A 19,999-nucleotide genomic window follows, 5' to 3' on the forward strand; every position below is an offset into this window, starting at 1 on the left:
TACCCACCCCCCCCCCCACCACACACCCCACCCCCCCACACACACCCCCCCACCCCCCCCCCCCCACCCACCACCCCCCCACCCCCACCCCCCCCCACACCCCCACCCCACCCCCCACCCCCCCCACACACACACACCCCCACCCCCCCCTCACACACACACCCCACCCACCCCCCCCCACCACACACACACCACCCCACCCCCCCCCCCCCCACCCAACCCCCACCCACACCCCCCCCACCCACCTCCCCCCTCACCTCCCCCACCCTCCCCCCCAGACCCCCCCACACAAACCCCCCAAACCCCCCCCCCACACACACACACACACACCCACCCCCCCAAACCCCCCACACACCCCCTCCCCCTCGCCCCACCCCCCCCACACACACCCCCCTTCCCCCCCACACACACCCCCGCTCCCCTCCCCCCCACTCCTCCCCCACCCCCCTCCCCTCCCTCCCCCACACACAACCCCTCCCCCACCCCCCCTCACACACAACCCACCCACCCAAACCCCCCCCCCACACACAACCCCCCCAAACCCTCCCCCCCACACACACACCAAACCCCCCCTACACCCTCCCCCACACCCACCCCCCCTCCACACACAACCCACCACACACACAGACACAACCCACCACACACACACACACACAACCCACCACACACACACACACACACAACCCACCACACACACACACACACACAACCCACCACACACACACACACACACAACCCACCACACACACACACACACACACACACACACAAACACAACCCACCACACACACACACACACACACACACACACAACCCACACACACACACACACAACCCACCACACACACACACACACACACCACACACACACACACACACCACACACACACACACACACACACACACAACCCACACACACACACACACACACAACCCACACACACACACAACCCACACACACACACACACACACAACCCCACCACACACACACACACACACACACACAACCCACCACACACACACAACCACCACACACACACACAACCCACCACACACACACACACACACCCACACACAACCCACACACACACACACACACAACCCACCACACACACACACCCACCACACACACACACACACCCACCACACACACACACACACACACAACCCACCACTCACACACACACACACACACACACAACCCACCACACACACACACACACACACAACCCACCACACACACACACAACCCACCACACACACACACACACACACACACAACCACCACACACACACACAACCCACCACACACACACACACAACCACCACACACACACACACAACCCACCACACACACACACACACAAACACACAACCCACCACCACACACACACAAACCCACCACACACACCACACAACCACCACACACACACACACACACACACACACACACACAACCCACCACACACACACACACACACACACACACAACCCACACACACACACACACAACCCACCACACACACACACACACACACACACACACACAACCCACCACACACACACACACACAAACCACCACACACACACACACACACACACACACAACCCACCACACACACACACAACCCACCACACACACACACACACACAACCCACCACACACACACACACACAACCCACCACACACACAACCCACCACACACACACACAACCCACCACACACACACACACAACCCACCACACACACACACACACACACAACCCACCACACACACACACACACACACAACCCACCACACACACACACACACACACAACCCACCACACACACACACACACACACAACCCACCACACACACACACACACACACAACCCACCACACACCACACACACACACACAACCCACCACACACACACCACAACCCACCACACACACACACAACCCACCACACACACACACAACCCACCACACACACACACACACAACCCACCACACACACAACCCACCACACACACACACACACAACCCACCACACACACACACACACACACACACACACACACACCTTTCTCTATTCCCAGCTGCTTCATGGAACACCCAAAGCAGAAATCAGTCTCAAATTCCAAAGGAACCACAATTTCACAGAGGTGAAACCACTGGCTAATTGCAAGATGCCACAACCCATAAATCAAAGAGCTCACTCAGAGCTCAAGCTAATCTGTCAGAGCAAAGAGGTGATTAGCTGTCACTGGGCATGGCTACAAATCTCTGCTTACAGCTCAGTGCTGAACAGTCAGAGGTGATCAGACTGCGTTCTGTCAAATCCATCCAGCAGAGTCTAAGGATTAGTGTCGTGGCTTTTAGCAGAAGTACAAATAAGGCATTATTTTTTCTATTTTCTAGAATAGCTCAGAGCCGGGTGGGAGTAGTGGAGGATCTAACCTCTCCCTGACATTACACTGTAGCCGTAGCAGTTTCAGTAAAGTTTTATTGCTGAATATTTATATCTACTTAGCCTGGCATTGATGGTGGAGAGTCCGAGGGGATGCGGTTTTTAAAGCAGCCTCATTAAGCCGCAACAACTAACCCTTCTGCTCCCAGAGCCGGGATATCCCCACCCCACCACAGGGTTTCCCTCCCTCTTTCCCCTCCGCTAACCTCTTTCACATCTGTTTCTTTTTCTCTGAAGTTGATTTTCCACTCTCCTCCTTTCACATCTGCTTCTCTCTCAATCTACTCCTTCCTCCACCACTTTCTTCTCTATTCCTTCACTTCTACTCCTTTCCCCTTCTTCATTTCTGTTTCACTCTTTCAGTCTTTTCCTCCACTTTTGCTCTTCCATCGCCTCCCTTCACCTTTCCTTTCTCGGTTGACGAGGTGAAGCATTGGGAGATTCTGATGCTTAAACATTAAACCAATCGAGGAAGAAGAAAATTGATCAAAGGTCACAACGTGGACAACAGACTTGACCTACATTTCTCCTTAGAGCAGTTTTAATCGAGGTGTTTCAAATCATGAAGGGTTTTTGAGTAGAAAAATAGAAAATTGGAGGAGTAGGCCATTCGGCCCATCGAGCCTGCGCCGCCATTCAATATGATCATGGCTGATCCTCTATCTCAATACCATATTCCTGCGCTCTCTCCCAATACCCCTTGATACCTTTTGTGTCTAGAAATCTATCCAGCTCCTTCTTAAATATATTCAGTGACTTGGCCTCCACTGCCTTCTGTGGTAGAGAATTCCACAGGTTCACCACCCTCTGAGTGAAGAAATTTCTCCTCCTCAGTCCTAAATGTCCTACCCCATATCCTGAGACTGTGACCCCTCGTTCTGGACCCCCCCAGCCAGGGGAAACATCCTCCCTGCATCCAATCAGTCTAGCCTGTCAGAATTTTATATGTTTCAATGAGATCCCCTCTCATTCTTCTAAACTCGAGTTGAATACAGGCCGAGTCGACCCAATCTCTCCTCATACGACAGTCCTGCCATCCAGGAATTGGGAGAACTGTTACCACTGGCAGAAGGGTCGGTGACCAGAGGACACAGATTTAAGGTAATCAGCAAAGGAAACGGAGGGGGATGAGGAGAGTATTATTTACGCAGCGAGTTGTTATGATCTGGAATGCACTGCCTGAAAGGGCGATGGAAGCAGATTCAATTGTAACTTTCAAAAAGGAATTGATAAACAATTGAAGGGTAAAAATTTGCAGGGCTTTGGGGAAAGAGCAGGGGGGGTGCGACTAATTGGATAGCTCTTTCAAAGAGCCGGCACAGGCACAGTGGGCCAAATGGCCTCCTCTGAGCTAGGCACAAGAAATCTTTTTATAAACGTACCCTTCATTTAACAGTTCACACAGAATGATCCTGTCAACATTGTTCTTGAAGAACAGGCCTGTTATTCTGGGGTGACAACTGAAGGAGTGGACTCCATTTCCCCATTGGGTGAACTCAGGTATATGGAGAGTGGCATATTATTATATAAAAGACTTACATTTATACAGCGCCTTTCACAACCTCAAGACATCCCAAAGCACTTTACAGCAAATAAAGTCGTTTTGAACTGTAGTCACTGTTGTAATGTAGGAAATGCAGCAGCCAATTTGCACACAGCAAGATCCCACAAACAGCAATGTGACAATGTCCAGACAATCTGTTTTTCAGTGATGTTGGTTGAGGAATAAATATTGGCCAGGACACCGGGGAGAACTTCCCCGCCCTTCTTCGAAATAGTGCCATGGAATTGTTTACGTCCGCCTGAGAGGGCAGATGGAGCCTCGGTTTAACGTCTCATCCAATAGACGGCACCTCCGACAGTACCGCACTGGGAGTGTCAGCCTAGATTTTGTGTCTCTGGAGCGGGACTTGAACCCATAACCTTCTGACTCAAAGACAAGAGCGCTAAACACTGAGCCATGGCTGATGGGACTCTTACAACAAATTTGGTAAGGAATAAGGCAGACCTTTGAGTGCAAGGCTGAGAGAAATCCTCCAATGATGGGAGAGGCAGGGGTGATTGAAAAGCGGAAAAATGGGTCTCGGGACAAACCCTGAAAGTTCTCTTGGCTCAGATCATAAGAATCTCTCTCTCTCTCTGTATAATATATATGTATGATATATAATATATATAATAGCAACATTGAAAGTGCCTTCTGCAATTGTCTCTCTACAAGAAAAGGTTTGAAATACTCATCAGGTTGTTTAGCTTTCTTCATTGCTAACTATTCAAATATGTAACTTTGGGTTTCACTTATATAGAATCTTACAGCACTGGAGGCTGGCATTCGGCCCATCGTGCCTGTGCCGGCTCTTTGAAAGAGCTATCCAATTAAGTCCACTCCTCCTGCTCTTTCCTCATATAGCCCTGCAATTTTGTTCCATTTCAAGTATATGTCCATTTCCCTTTGAAAGTTACTACTGAATTTCTCCCCTGACGTTGCTAATTACACTTGAGGAAATGTGTGTGTCTGTAGACTAGCTATGTGAACTTGACGTTTTCTCACCATGTTTACAGGATGCCGCCAGAGATAAGTTCAGCATCAATCAGGTCTGGTAATTAATGAGACCAGGATTAGAGCACCAACAACTCAATGCTCACTCTCCTTCTGTCTAGCGTATTGCTATCGTTTAAAGCTTAATCACGGAGCTATTAAGGCCTCGTCCTACAATGTATGGCTTTGAGGCATGATAATCTACTTTGATTAACTTTAAAAATATTGTTTTTGAACTGCCTTTTGAACCAGGCTGACTTCAAAGGGGCAAAAGACTGATATATAGTCAGGCGGACGGCCTAAGTCCCTCAGTGTTCTCCTGTCTTACTGGTCCCCTGTACGTACCAAAAGCTGGCAGGGCAATCCTCGAGAGTTCAGTTCCACATAAAGTCACTGAAGAGAATGGTGAAGATTTTAAAGAGCTTTCATTGTTTCAAAACAGACAACAATAAGTTAAAATGGGACATTCAGTTTTGGGAGGCTCCAAATGGGGGGGGGGGGGGAAACAAATTCTTTATCATCATAGCATCATATCAAATCATAGTAGGTACAGCACAGAAGGAGGCATTCGGCCCATCATGCCTGTGCCGGCTCTTTGAAAGAGCTATTCAATTAGTCCCACTCCTCTGCTCTTTCCCCATAGCCCTGCAATTGTTTTCCCTTCAAGTATTTATCCAATTCCTTTGAAAGTTACTATTGAATCTGCTTCCACCGCCCTTTCAGGCAGCGCGTTCCAGATCATCACAACTCGCTGTGTAAAAAAATGTCTCCTCATGTCTCCTCTGGTTCTATTGCCAAACACCTTAAATCTGTGTCCTCTGGTTACCGACCCTCCTGCCACTTATGATGAAGATCGGCAAAGGAACATTCCAACAGGCTGGGAAGAGTTCACACTCTGTACTCAATTTGCGGAGGTTGCTTTTTTTTATCACCAATAGTTTTTGAAGGTGAGCACGGCATTTCAATACACTAAAAAACGTCTATCCCTCGGACTTTACATTTACCTGCGAGTCAGCATTGAGCACTTTAATCCTCTGAGTGGAAATGAAGAGGTCCACCTCGGTCATAGGCTGTGCCTCTCCTTCTGGAGCCTGCAATGGGAAATAGTAACAATCAGGAGACCATCCTTGAGATACTTCTGCTATTAAGAACACACGCACTCAGAAAATTAAAACACTTTTGACACCACCAAAGCAAAATTATTGATCATCCTTTTTCTTTAAAAAATAGTTGTGGAAGCTTTTTTTTTAAAAAAAAATATAAATACTAGTACCAAAAAGAGCAAAAGCTCATTTCCGAATTTGGAGATTAGGAAAATAGGAACAGGAGTAGGCCGTTCAGCCCCTCGAGCCTGTTCCGCCATTCAATTAGATCATGGCTGATCTGTATTTTAATGCCATCTACCCGCCTTGGTTCTGTAACCCTTAATACCCTTTGCCTGACAAAAATCTATTGATCTCAGTTTTGAAATTTTCAATTGACCCCCCCAGCCTCAACAGCTTTCTGGGGGAGAGAGTTCCAGATTTCCGCTATCCTTTGTGTGAAGAAGTGCTTCCTGACATCACCCCTGAACGACCTAGCTCTAATTTTAAGGTTATGCCCCCCTTATTATAAAGCACTAAGTCTTATTGCACTGAGCCGTAACGTTTACTGAGACTTTGACCTCATGGGCAGGCAAATCCTTGTGTTTTCTTTACATATTGATCACTGTGCCGATTTAATGCTAAATCAATATTAAATCTGCATATATAGTGAAGAAAAACAGAGAGAGAGATCAAAAAAGGCAGATGCATTTTAAGCCTGGTTGATGCGATTGGTTTAGATTCTATTAAAAAGGACAAACTGGAAGAAAGCTGGGTTTAAAATGTATCTGGAAAAGTACAGAGAAACAATTCAGATGAATAAATATTGAGGGTTGCCCAGTGATAAAGCACCTTGGCGTTCCATTTAACACACTGTATGACAAGAGTGTTAGGACGTACGTCGTACTTTGTCAAATGGAGGCACCGACGAGAGGCTAAGTACTTCCCAGCAGAAAACAGAACATACTGAGGGCAAGTTACCCATGGCTGGTCTCGTCCAGCTCCTAAGGGCTGAATCAACAGCAGCATTGGTAGCATTTCTGAGGTTTCTTATCCACATTCTTACTGGATGATAATGAGCTGAAGAATGAGGGAGAAAATAAAATACATTGGAAATAAAAATGAAAAATTAATTGTAATCAATCTCATGAGATAAATTCAGTATTTATGTAGAATGTACAGCACAGAAACAGGCCATTCGGCCCAACTGGTCTATGCCGGTGTTTATGCTCCACACGAGCTTCCTCCCACCTTACTGGACCTCACCCTTATCAACATATCCTACTATTCCTCTCTCCCTCATGTGTTTATCTACCTCCCCTTAAATGCATCTACGCTATTCGCCTCAACTACTCCTCACTATTTCTCACTGCAAGAAATTTGGCACTAAAGAGTGACAAATCCCCAGGACCAGATGGTTTCCATCCCAGGGTTTTAAAGGAAGTAGGTGAGAACATTGCAGATGCTCTAACTATCATCTTCCAAAGTTCTCTCGATTCAGGAACCGTTCCTTTAGATTGGAAAATTGTACATGTCACTCCCCTATTTAAGACAGGTGAGAGGGAAACCAAGGAATTGTAGACCAGTTAGTCTAACATCCGTTATTGGGAAATTACTAGAGTTTATAATTAAGGATAGAGTGACTGAACACCTTGAAAATTTTCAGCTGATCGGAGAGAGCCAGCATGGATTTGTAAAGGGTAGGTCATGCCTGACGAACCTGATTGAATTTTCTGAAGAGGTGACTAAAGTAGTGGACAGGGGAATGTCTATGGATGTTTTTTATATGGACTTTCAGAAGGCATTCCATAAAGCCCCTCATAAGAGACTGTTGGCTAAAGTTGAAGCTCATTGAATCGAGGGCAAATTATTGACCTGGTTAGGAAATTAGTTGAGTGGCAAGACTCAGAGAGTGGGGATAATGGGCAGGTACTCAAATTGGCAGGATGTGACTAGTGTTGTCCCACATGGATCTGCGTTGGAGCCTCAACTGTATCTATTAACGACTTAGATGATGGGATAGAGAGCCACATATCCAAGTTTTCCGATGACACAAAGATAGGCAGCATTGTAAGCAGTGAAGATGGAAGCATAAAATTACTGAGAGATATTAATAGATTAAGTGAATGGGCAAAACTGTGCCAAATGGATTTCAATGTAGAAGTGTGAGGCCATCCACTTTGGACCTAAAAAGGATAGATCAGAGTATTTTCTAAATGGTGAAATGCTCAAAACAGTGGAGGTCCATAGAGACTTAGATCCATGTACATAGATCATTAAAATGTCATGGACAGGTGCAGAAAATAAGCAAAAAGGCTAATGGAATGCTAGCCTTTATATCTGGAGGACTAGAATACAAGGGGGTAGAAGTTATGCTGCAGCTATACAAAGCCCTGGTTAGATCACACCTGGAGTACTGTGAGCAGTTCTGGGCACCGCACCTTAGGAAGGATATATTGGCCTTGGAGGGAGTGCAGCGTAGATTTACTAGAACGATACCTGGACTCCAAGGGTTAAATTACAAGCAGAGATTACACAAATTGGGGAATTTAGAAGATTAAGGGGTGATTTGATTGAAGTTTTCAAGATATTAAGGGGGACTGATAGGGTAGATAGAGAGAAACTATTTCCGCCAGTTGGGGAGTCTAGGACTAGGAGACATAGCCTAAAGATTAGAGCCAGAACTTTCAGGAGTGACGTTAGGAAACACTTCTACACATAAAGGGTGGCAGAAGTTTGGTACTCTCTTCCGCAAACGGCAACTGTGCTAGCTCAATTGTTAATTTTAAATCTGAGATTGATAGTACCTTTTGGTTGACAAAAATCTAAGGGATATGGGGCTACAACAGGTACATGGAGTTAGGTCACAGATCAGCCATGATCTCATTGAATGACAGAACAGGCTCGAGGGGCTGAATGGCCTCCTCCTGTTCCTATGACTTCAACTCAGGGATCACATCCGTTTTGAAACTGAGCTGTTAAAAGAAAACAGCTGTGTTTTCCAAACGGAGCGCAAAAAAAAATATTAAAAACAGAAAATGTGCTGTCTCGTAAAACTCCACTTTGGATTGGTGTGAAATGCACACAACGTGATACATTGATAGAGAAGCCAAAAGAAAAGGTTGCAATGTTTTGCTTTGCCAAAATGTCACTGGGGCGGGGAGGGGTTTATAGAAAATTTTTAAAAATCTCAGCAAAGTATCCTCTCCCACTTTCAGTTGGCAGCTGGCAAAAATAAAAACAAATACTGGAAGCTTATTCTGTCTAAGGATTAAGAAACACAAATAAAAAAGAACACACACCAAATACACTTCAACTAAAGCTGTGAAAAAAAGGACAAATTTTACATCTTAAAACCCAACACATGGACTTTCTGCATCCAGCAGTCTACAGGCAGTCAAAGTAGGGGAAAGAAACAATAGATCTTGCTTTGTAAGATATCTGAGAGGGAGTGGGAAATAAAGGAAAGCAAAAGATTTATCAGTAAGAGTAGAATGTTTGGCAATAATAAGTGTCAAAATGTCACACCGCCTAAATAGGGGCCCAATTGCAGTCAGCAGTGTCTACCTGTCTCATTGTTCCATGCTCACAAAGTAAAATGAAATTATTTAATTAAGGAAGCAGAGTGCTGGTTAGAACCGCCTCCTCCCAGCCGAATTTAGAAAAGCACAATTGTTCTTTTCAGTCCTTAAGCTCCTCGAAGGAAAAACTGCAAGAGGCCATGAAATTTACGTCAGCAGTTGACGGAGGATGGGTCTGAGAAACAAAAATGGTGAAATGACTAAATGTTTGGATGACAATCCTTGGGGCAGAGTGTAGAGGTCACCATCACCATCACCATCATCATCCGCAAGCAAGGAGCGACTAAGGTGACACTTGACTGAGTTCTGAGGGGACTTTCTGGATGCAGAAAAGTGTAAGCAAAGAGCAAAAAAAATAAAGTTTAAGAAAGTAAAACAGAAAAAAAAAGCAAAATGCAACAGGCACATTGAGCTGATGGGGTTACTGCACCTTCTTCCTGTTTTTGGCCAATTTCTGGGCCATCTGTTGGCATGGAATAGACAGAGATAGGAGAATGGTTAGAGAAGAACCTGGCAGATGCAACAGATGAGAATCAATCACAAATTGGAGCGGTTTGCCTCGACACACAAGCCACATGGGGATTTACAGGACGTTTTAAGCAGGAAAAGAAAGTGTCAGCAAGCCTTTTTGATTTTTTTTTTGACTTGGCTCCCCGCATGAAAATTACAGATGATAACGAAGTCTTTGTTTTTTCTTTTACATTCTATGAACTGAATATTGAGGGAAGGGAAAAAGTTGGATTTAAGTGGGGGGGGGGAATCAATTTTCACATACAACAGCCTTTAGTGTACATTATCTATTCATTATCTTCTCAAAAAATAAATCATGGAAAGCAGAAACATCTGAGGTTATATAACACTGCCAACAATTAGTAGCTTCAAAGGGTCAGCAGCACATGAACAACAAAATAGACAAATCGAATCACAAGGTTTCAATTACAATTTATCTTGATTTGGGTATTAGTTTTTTAAAAAAACACAAATTTTTGGTTTTGTTCTTAAATGAAGAAGGTAACCATCAAAAACTAGAAGGTTGGCTCCTTTGCATCCCAAGGTTAGTAAATACTAGAGGTGGGGGGGTGCGGGGTAGGGAAGATTTTCATTGCCTATTCTCCCAGCCAAGGCCTCTCTGAGGTAGTTTTCTGCTTTAAATCAAGGTAAAACACTATCTGGAATAGGAACACCAGCAGGGTTGCCAACCCTCCAGGATTGGCCTGGAGTCTCCAGGAGTTGAAGATTAATCTCCAGGATACTGCTGAGAGAAACACCCGGGAGAAAAAAAATCATAGGGGCATAAAAAAAGTGGTGCATTTTTTTCCCCCATTTTCTTTGGACACTTTTGTTTATATTGGAGATGGGCAAAAAAACAAGCTGTTTGACTGGGCTGGGAGGTTGGAGTGGGAGGTCATGTAATAAAACCTCCAGGAATATGTCCAGCCAGAGTTGGCAACCCTAAACACCAGCCTAATTCGGATCTGACAATGAGACATAGTGCAGCTGAGTTAAAAGGAGAAATCAAGACATCTTGAGCGACTGGTAAATTACTGTCGCTGCTATTGAACACCACGTCACAAACTACATCGAATTTGCAGCACAGAAATAGGCCATTTGGTCCAATTGGTCTATGCCGGAGTTTATGCTCCACACAAGTCTCCTCCCTCCCTATTTTATCTCACCCTATCAGCATATCCTTCTATTCCTTTCTCCCTCATGTGTTTATCTAGCTTCCCCTTAAATGCATCTATACTATTCGCCTCAACCACTCCTTGTGGTAGCGAGTTCCACATTCTAACCACTCTCTGGGTAAAGAAGTTTCTCCTGAATTCCCTGTTGGGTTTATTAGTGACTATCTTATATTTATGGCCCCTAGTTCTGGTCTCCCCCGCAAGTGGAAACATCTTCTCTACGTCTACCCTATCAAACCCATTCATAATTTTAAAGACCTCTATCAGGTCACTCCTCAGCCTTCTCTTTTCTACAGAAAAGAGCCTCAGCCTGTTCAGTCTTTCCTGATAGTTTATAACCTCTCAGTTCTGGTATCATCCTAGTAAAATTTTTTTGCACTCTCTCCAGTGGCTTCTGTATCCTTTTTATAATATGGAGTCCAGAACTGTGCACAATACTCCAAGTGTGGTCTAACCAAGGTTCTATTCAAGTTTAACATCACATCGCTGCTTTTGAATTCGATCCCTCTAGAAACGAACCCCTGTGCTTGGTTCGCATTTTTTATGGCCCAGTTGTAAGTTTTATTCCTCAAACTAGGTCACTCTTTATTAGAAAAGCTGGTGTGTGTGAGAGAGAGCGAGAATGCTGTGCATACTTGAACAGCCTGCCTGCAAGTGATACCGCAGACAGCTGTACTGAATTGCTGCCACCTCATCCACACGCACATTGAACCTTGAATGAACAAAAAGGCCCAGAATGGAGTATTCAGATCATCTTCAAAGAGGATAAAAGCTTCAACAGGCAAGGAAAGCTTCTAGTGTGAAAAGCACATTCGGTCCAAGGTTCAATTAATAAGTCTATGTAGATGCTAAATTTACTAAGTATCAGAATTGACGTTGTTCATAGATTTCAGCAACATATTTAGTGTAGCTGAGGATCCGCCAGTCATGAAACATGTATGAGGGGTTTTGATGGAGTAGATAGGGAGAAACTGTTTCCAGTGGCAGGAGGGTCGGTAACCAGAGGACACAGATTTAAGATAATTGGTAAAAGAACCAGAGGGGAGATGAGGAGAATTTTTTTTTAAACGCAGTGAGTTGTTATGATTTGGAATGCACTGCCTGAAAGGGTGGTGGAAGCAGATATATACTTGAAAAGTACAAATTTGCAGGGCTATGGGGAAAGAGCAAGGGGGGGGGGGGGGGGCGGGGGGACAAAGAGTGGAACCAATTGGATAGCTCTTTCAAAGGGCCGGCACAGGCACGACGGGCTGAATGGCCTCCTTCTGTGCTGTATGATTCTATGTTTAAAACAACAAACAGATGCTCTCTGATGTGCCTACTGAGAATAGTTTTGTAAGTCCTGGATGACCCTATTCACAAATCTCTTTACAACTCCCAAAACCTGTGGAACTGAAATATGTTTTAATTAGTTAAAAGCAAAATCCTATAGCGTGTAGAACAAAGATAATTCCACTGATTCTTTTCCCCAATAAACTGGATCAATATTTTTTTCTGTAATAATCTTAAACATTTTGATATGTAAAATGCAAAATTTTATTACAATATATTTTTCTAAAAAGTGGCAAAGTGATTCAGTATTTGCAAAAGGTATATTTAAAATTATGGGAGAAATAGTTACATTTTTGCACTGCTTCAAAACTTAAAATATTAGGAACTATTAAACATCTTTGTCACTTCGAAGATTGCAGTGAGGAATTATTTTGTAACACGAATCTTGATTGTTGTCCCCCATCCCCCAAAAAAGGGGAGGTGACTTGGAGATGACATATTACAAGGACTTCAAAACGATCCTTAAATGCTTTCAGTGTCCTACGGAGTCTACGGAAAATAAGTACAGTTTCTCCAGCTTACACTATATTCATCACAGCCTTCATACACAACCAGCGAGTCGTGCAGCTTTACAAAACAATTACATACATAGAATTTTACAGCACAGAAACAGGCCATTCGGCCCATCTGGTCTATGCCAGTGATATTGTTCCACACGAGCCTCCTCCCAACCTACTTCATCTCACCCAATCGACATATCCTTCTATTCCTTTCTCCCTCATGTGTTTATCCAGCTTCCTCTTAAATGCACCTATGTTATTCGCCTCAACTACTCCTTGTGGTAGTGAGTTCCACATTCTCACCACACTTTGCATAAAGAAGTTTCTCCTGAATGCCCTATTGGATTTATTAGTGACTATCTTATATCCCTAGTTTGGTCTCCCCCACAAGTGGAAACATCTTCTCTACATTTACCCTATCGAGCCCTTTCATAACCTTAAAGACCTCTATCAGGTCGCCCCTCAGCCTTCTCTTTTCTGGAGAAAGCACCGGCCTGTTCTGTCTTTCCTGATAGATATAGCCTCTCAGTTCTGGTATCATCCTTTTTTTCACCTTCTCCAGTGCCTCCTTACAACTAAATGAACTTTTGAGAAACAAAAGGTCCAGGGAAGAGAACATAGGCTAATTTTTGTTCGATTTGACTAGTGGTCAATTCAATGCAAAATGAACTGGGACCAAGATGATGCAAGTTAAATTGTCTCATTCTCACTTCTAAGAAAAGGTCACAGCTGGCAATAGCAATGGCTGATCACGCTCTGACACAAACGTTGAATACTCAAACCCATCGTTCCTTCTTAAATGGGGGCAATGGGGGAAGGATGAAAGGGGGAAAACATACAACTTTTACAAACTCAAACAGAGGCTACCTGCAGCAGACAGATGTTATTTTACTTACATGTTCATCACAATGGTGCCACAATAACAGTGAGTTTAATGTCCCTCGCCGTTATTAATGTGTAAATCGCCCAGCCACGACGCAAATTGTCCACAATTTGCTGGATGATTTGCGTCGCTCTGCCATTAGCCTCGCGAAAATGGCATCCCGCCCTCAACCTCCCCGTCAGTTTCATGAAGTTGCTGGATTTACACATTAATTCCCCACTTGCCGCAGAAAGTTAGGGCTGGTACTTAACAGCGTAAGGATCCTTTTAATGAGGAGATTTATGTTCCTGCAATGCCACTCAACCTCTCTGGCCAGAAAGGGAACAATTTAAATAGTGGAGTCTCATTCCTGCAGGTAGTAAATTGTTAAGAGATTTTTTTTAATTTAAATTTTTTTTTCCTTACTTTTTCTTTCTGTCTCTTTTTTTCTCTCTCTCTTAATCCATTCTTTATTTCTCTTTCTGTACCTGATTTGACTCTAATTCACCCGATTTCTTTCTCCGTCGTTCCTCTGCTTCTTTCTCAATCCTTAAATCTCCCTGGATAAGGGGATAGACTGTTGGTCCCGTTGTTCTCTAAGGTCCCAGATGCCCTGTTACCCACCCTGTGCCCGTTATCAGCTCACACTTCCAGCAAGTTACTGGGCAAAAAATTTTCAAGCTGAAGGATGAGGGGAAAAGTCTAACTAACGAGGCACATCGCAAGATGTCCCACTCCAGCAAGTTCTGGGCCAACATATTTTTCAAGAGGTTAAACTGGACAGGATGTGGATAAAAGACTGACTGGTAGGCTGGGTATACTGGGGTGGAATTGTCAATCAGATTGCCAGATCCTGATCCTGTAGTCTTAACCAACTGCACAGTAAGATACCACTGGTACTTTTGTAGTGATCTGCTGTGCTTTCAAGAACACACCAAGCGCTCAATTGCTGCAAACATTGTGAGAGCACTAAACATTTGATGGTACATGTTGATATAGGAAGAGGAGGAGGCCATTCTGCCCCTCGAGCCTGTTCTGCCATTCAATCGGATCATTAGACAGTACATGTGTTGGAGAGACTCCTGTCATGTATCAGTTGGAATTGAAGGCCCATTTAGTAAAGTTAGAACCTTTTCACCCCCCTGAAAAAAAGTGCTGTTTTAATAAATCCACTCCAAGATTAAAACCTGGGTTAAAAAAAAATGAAATTCCCTGTAATTAACAACTTAGTGGATTTAACGGTTAGCAGAAGATCCTGAAACATGTATTCCACAGGGCTGAACAATCTCACTGCCTGAATGCATGGAGTATTTCAATGGAACATAAGCACATTTCATAATTAGTCTCTCAGGCAATCGACCATGAGGAAAATGAAAGTAGAATTCTTCTTCAAAGCTTCACCATTCAATTGGGGTTATGCAAAACTAAATGGCTGGATTTCAACAGCTGGTGCCTGAAGTTATCCAAATGCCCCAGTTTTGAGTATAATTTTTGCTGCATCATCAAACTAAGAACATTTCATCCCTTAAGAAAATCTTTGCTCATCATTCTGATTGCTTCACTCCTTTATGTAGATTGATTTAACTGTTAGAGGGCAGTTAAATAACTGTGGGCAGTGATTCCCTCCAAATTCAAGTTACTGAGTGATACCGAACTTCGTAACTCAGAAGCACAAAGATCGAGGCTGCACAGAAGCATGTACACTACTTCATTACAGAAAGAAAGGAAAGGAAAAAAGAAATAAAAGGAAAAAAGAACGCCAGGCCGACCGAGCGACAGGCCGACCGAGCGGCTTGCATTTATATAGCACCTTTCATGATCTTGGGACGTCCCAAAGCGCTTTACAGCCAATGAAGTACTTTTTTGAAGTGCAGTCACTATTGTAATGTAGGAAACCCGGTAGCCAATTTGCACACAGCAAGGTCCCACAAACAGCAATGACCAGATAATCTGTTTTAGTGATGCTGGTTGAGGGATAAATATTGGCCCAGGACACTGGGGAGAACTCCCCTGCTCTACTTTGAAATAGTGGCCATGGAATATTTTACATCCACCTGAGGGGGCAGGCGGGGCTTCGGTTTAACGACTCATCCGAAAGACGGGCTGAGGCACGATAGCAAAATCTCAATCCAATCCACTTTAGAGCTGAAAAATATCAGGAAACTATTTGAGTGTCAGAAATCGAAAATAACGTTAGTTTTTAATTCTGACATCCATCCTGCAGTTCTGTGAGCAAACTCGAATTTTGCGTCTGTCGGTTCAAATGTTAACGCTGCGATAACGATCCTGCGAAAAGAACAATTAACACGGTCAGTGGTATCACATCCAGAAGAGGTTATCACCTTGATTCTGCTGACAGCTTCCTGAGCTTGCATCATCCGTACATTCTTGGAAGGGGTCTTGTCAGAGAGCAGTTGGGTGGAACCCAGGTAATTGGCTGCAAAGATGATCCCGTCAATCAGATCTTCAGGGTCACATGGTCCAGGGACTGCAGAACAGAAAATACAAACAGCCGTCAGCTCCACTGAAAATCGTAATGGGAAAGAATTTTGATGGTTCACTTGGGGGCTGGATGGTAGGGTCGCCAACTCTGGTTGGACGTATTCCTGGAGGTTCCATCACACGGCCTTCCCGCCTCCAACCTCTCTGTCGGGTCAAACGGCCTTTTTCTTCCCATCTCCAATATTTTTTATATTCAAAGAAAACGAAAAAAAAAACACACCGTTTTTTTCATTGCCCTGATGATTTTTCTCCCGGGGGGTGTTGCTCGTACCAGTGTCCTGGAGATTAGTCTTTAATTCCTGGAGGCTCCAGGGCAAGCCTGGAGAGTTGACAACCCTACTGGATGGACACTGCCTCTGCCCTTTTTGTTCCCGGAATAAACAAAAGCAGAAACAGTTTGCAAAAGGCCCCTCGTCACGGAGACAGGCACAAAGCAAACAGCCGGTTAAAGCCTCTTTATTGTCCCACCGGGGAGGACAAGGGTCAGACTGTTTACAGTCACATGCTTCAAACAGCCAACAGATTACTATAAAAATGTGGCCAGCATCAACAACAACAACCACCTGCATTTAAATAGCGCCTTTAAGGTAGTAAAACACCCCTCCCGATCTCTGTAACTTCCTCCAGCCCTACAACCCTCCGAGATCTCTGCGCTCCTCCAATTCTGGCCTCTTGTGCATCCACAATTTTCATCGTTCCACCACTGGCAGCCGTGCCTTCAGCTGCTCAGCTCGTAAGCTCTGGAATTCCCTCCCTAAACCTCTCTACCTCGCTCTCCCCCTCCCCCTTTAAGTCGCTCCTTAAAACCTCGCTCTTTGACCAAGCTTTTGGACACCTGTCCTAATATCTCCTTACGTGGCTCGGTGTCTTCCATGGGACGTTTTACTACATAAAGGCGCTATATAAATGCAAGTCGCTGTTGTTGTATATCTGCAACTTAAGTAACGGCCAACCCATGTCCCACCATACATTCAGTCTAACTCCTTGCCTCAATGCACCGTAAAAGCCTGTAATCAGGGCTGCCTGTGAATCATCAGCGTTTCTAGGGCAGTGTCAGCTTTTCCGAGTTTTCTAGGTTGGCCTGTACACTGAATTCTAATCCTGGCCTTGTCTGGGATGTAAATTTTAAGCGCCATCAATGAGGAAGGTGAAACAGTGTTCAGCCAGCTCGGCAGATTGAGACTGACACAAGTCATCCATCACAGTGGGGAAGGGAAAGGGAAAGGTGGAAAAAATGGAAAATAAAAACCAGTCCCAATTTAACTCGCCTCTTTTTGGCCACAATTCATTCTTCCCACCGCTGAAGGCAGAAGGTCGCCACCTAGTGTCAGTGGTGAGAAATTGTAAAACAAGAAGGGTTCCAATCCTCCCCGGGACACACCCCCAATCCTCACAGGGACCCCCCCCCAATCCTCACAGGGACCCCCCCACAATCCTCACCGGGACACCCACCCCAATCCTCAAAGGGACGCCCCCCCAATCCTCACAGGGACCCCCCCCCAATCCTCACAGGGACGCCCCCCCCAATCCTCACCGGGACACCCACCCCAATCCTCACCGGGACACCCACCCCAATCCTCACAGGGACGCCCCCCCAATCCTCACCGGGACGCCCCCCCCCCCAATCCTCACCGGGACACCCCCCCCCCCCCAATCCTCACCGGGACACCCCCCCCCCACAATCCTCACCGGGACACCCCCCCCCCACAATCCTCACCGGGACACCCCCCCCCCACAATCCTCACCGGGACACCCCCCCACACAATCCTCACCGGGACACCCCCCCCCCCACAATCCTCACCGGGACACCCCCTCCCACAATCCTCACCGGGACGTCCCCCCCAATCCTCACCGGGACGTCCCCCCCAATCCTCACCGGGACACCCCCCACCCCACAATCCTCACCGGGACACCCCCCTCCCACAATCCTCACCGGGACGCCCCCCCCCCAATCCTCACCGGGACGCCCCCCCCCAATCCTCACCGGGACGCCCCCCCCCAATCCTCACCGGGACGCCCCCCCCCAATCCTCACCGGGACGCCCCCCACAATCCTCACCGGGACGCCCCCCCCCCATTCCTCACCGGGACGCCCCCCCCCATTCCTCACCGGGACCCCCCCCCACCCCACCAATCCTCATTGGGACACCCCCCCCCACCCCACCAATCCTCATTGGGACACCCCCCCCACCCCACCAATCCTCATTGGGACGCCCCCCACCCCATTCCTCACCGGGACGCCCCCCGCCCCCCCACCAATCCTCACTGGGACACCCCCCCCCGACCAATCCTCACTGGGACACCCCCCCCCGACCAATCCTCACTGGGACACCCCCCCCACCCCCCCGACCAATCCCCACTGGGACACCCCCCCGCTGACCAATCCTCACTGGGACACCCCCCCCACCCCACCAATCCTCATTGGGACACCCCCCCCACCCCACCAATCCTCACTGGGACACCCCCCCCACCCCACCAATCCTCATTGGGACACCCCCCCCACCCCACCAATCCTCATTGGGACACCCCCCCCACCCCACCAATCCTCATTGGGACACCCCCCCCACCCCACCAATCCTCACTGGGACATCCCCCCCACCCCACCAATCCTCACAGGGACACCCCCCACCCCACCAATCCTCACAGGGACACCCCCCCCACCCCACCAATCCTCACAGGGACACCCCCCCCACCCCACCAATCCTCACAGGGACACCCCCCCAACCCCACCAATCCTCACAGGGACACCCCCCCCCCACCCCACACAAACACACACCCCCCCCGCATTCCCCCCCCCCACACCCCCCCCATGCACACACCCCCCGCACCCCCTCTCCGCAACCCCCCCCGCACCGCCTCACCGCAACCCCCCCACCGCACCCTCCCCAGCACCCCCCCCGCACCGCACACACCCCACCCCCCCGCACCCCCCCCCACCCCCCCCAACACACCCACCCACCTACATACCCACCCATACAAAAAAAAATACTGGATGGGTTCTACCCTTCCAGTCAATTTCTTATCCAGTCCCAAGATTTACTCCAAATCGCCCTTGTATTTTGAGATTAATTTTCATGAAGAATGTGTTAAAATGCTTTTTAGAAGTCGAGGTAACGCTTTTTATAGTTAATTTGTAAGGTCTCTTCCTCAGAAAACTCAGGGGAAGTTGGTCAGGCAGGATCCTCTCGTTCTGAATTCACGATGGCCAATTCCGTTATTTGCACAGCACTGAAGCAAGACCAATGGGTCTGCACCCCCTTTGCTATCATTGGCAGTCGTGCCTTCAGCTGCCTAGGCTCTAAGCTCTGGAACTCCCTCCCAAAACCTCTCCACCTCTCTCTCCTCCTTTAAGACGCTCCTTAAAACCTACCTTTTTGACCAAGCTTTTGGTCACCTGTCCTAATATCTCCTGAGATTCTCTTCCATTGTCTGACAGCTATGAATCCTTTTAGATCTGAACTA

At 46.6% G+C, this 19,999-nt stretch overlaps 1 protein-coding gene across 1 annotated transcript in view; it reads right to left on the minus strand.

The window, feature by feature from the left end:
• LOC137320668 (amyloid-beta A4 precursor protein-binding family A member 1-like) overlaps positions 1-19,999 on the minus strand; it is a 133,236-nt gene that overhangs the window by 32,911 nt on the left and 80,326 nt on the right. The window contains exons 6-7 of the mRNA XM_067982346.1: positions 16,379-16,524; positions 5,999-6,085 (exon numbers count right to left, since the gene is read on the minus strand). Of these exons, the coding sequence (XP_067838447.1) occupies positions 5,999-6,085; positions 16,379-16,524 (233 nt within the window). The remainder of the gene's footprint in view (positions 1-5,998; positions 6,086-16,378; positions 16,525-19,999) is intronic.

Source organism: Heptranchias perlo, chromosome 4 (genome assembly GCF_035084215.1).
Source record: "Heptranchias perlo isolate sHepPer1 chromosome 4, sHepPer1.hap1, whole genome shotgun sequence".
NCBI lineage: Eukaryota > Metazoa > Chordata > Chondrichthyes > Hexanchiformes > Hexanchidae > Heptranchias > Heptranchias perlo.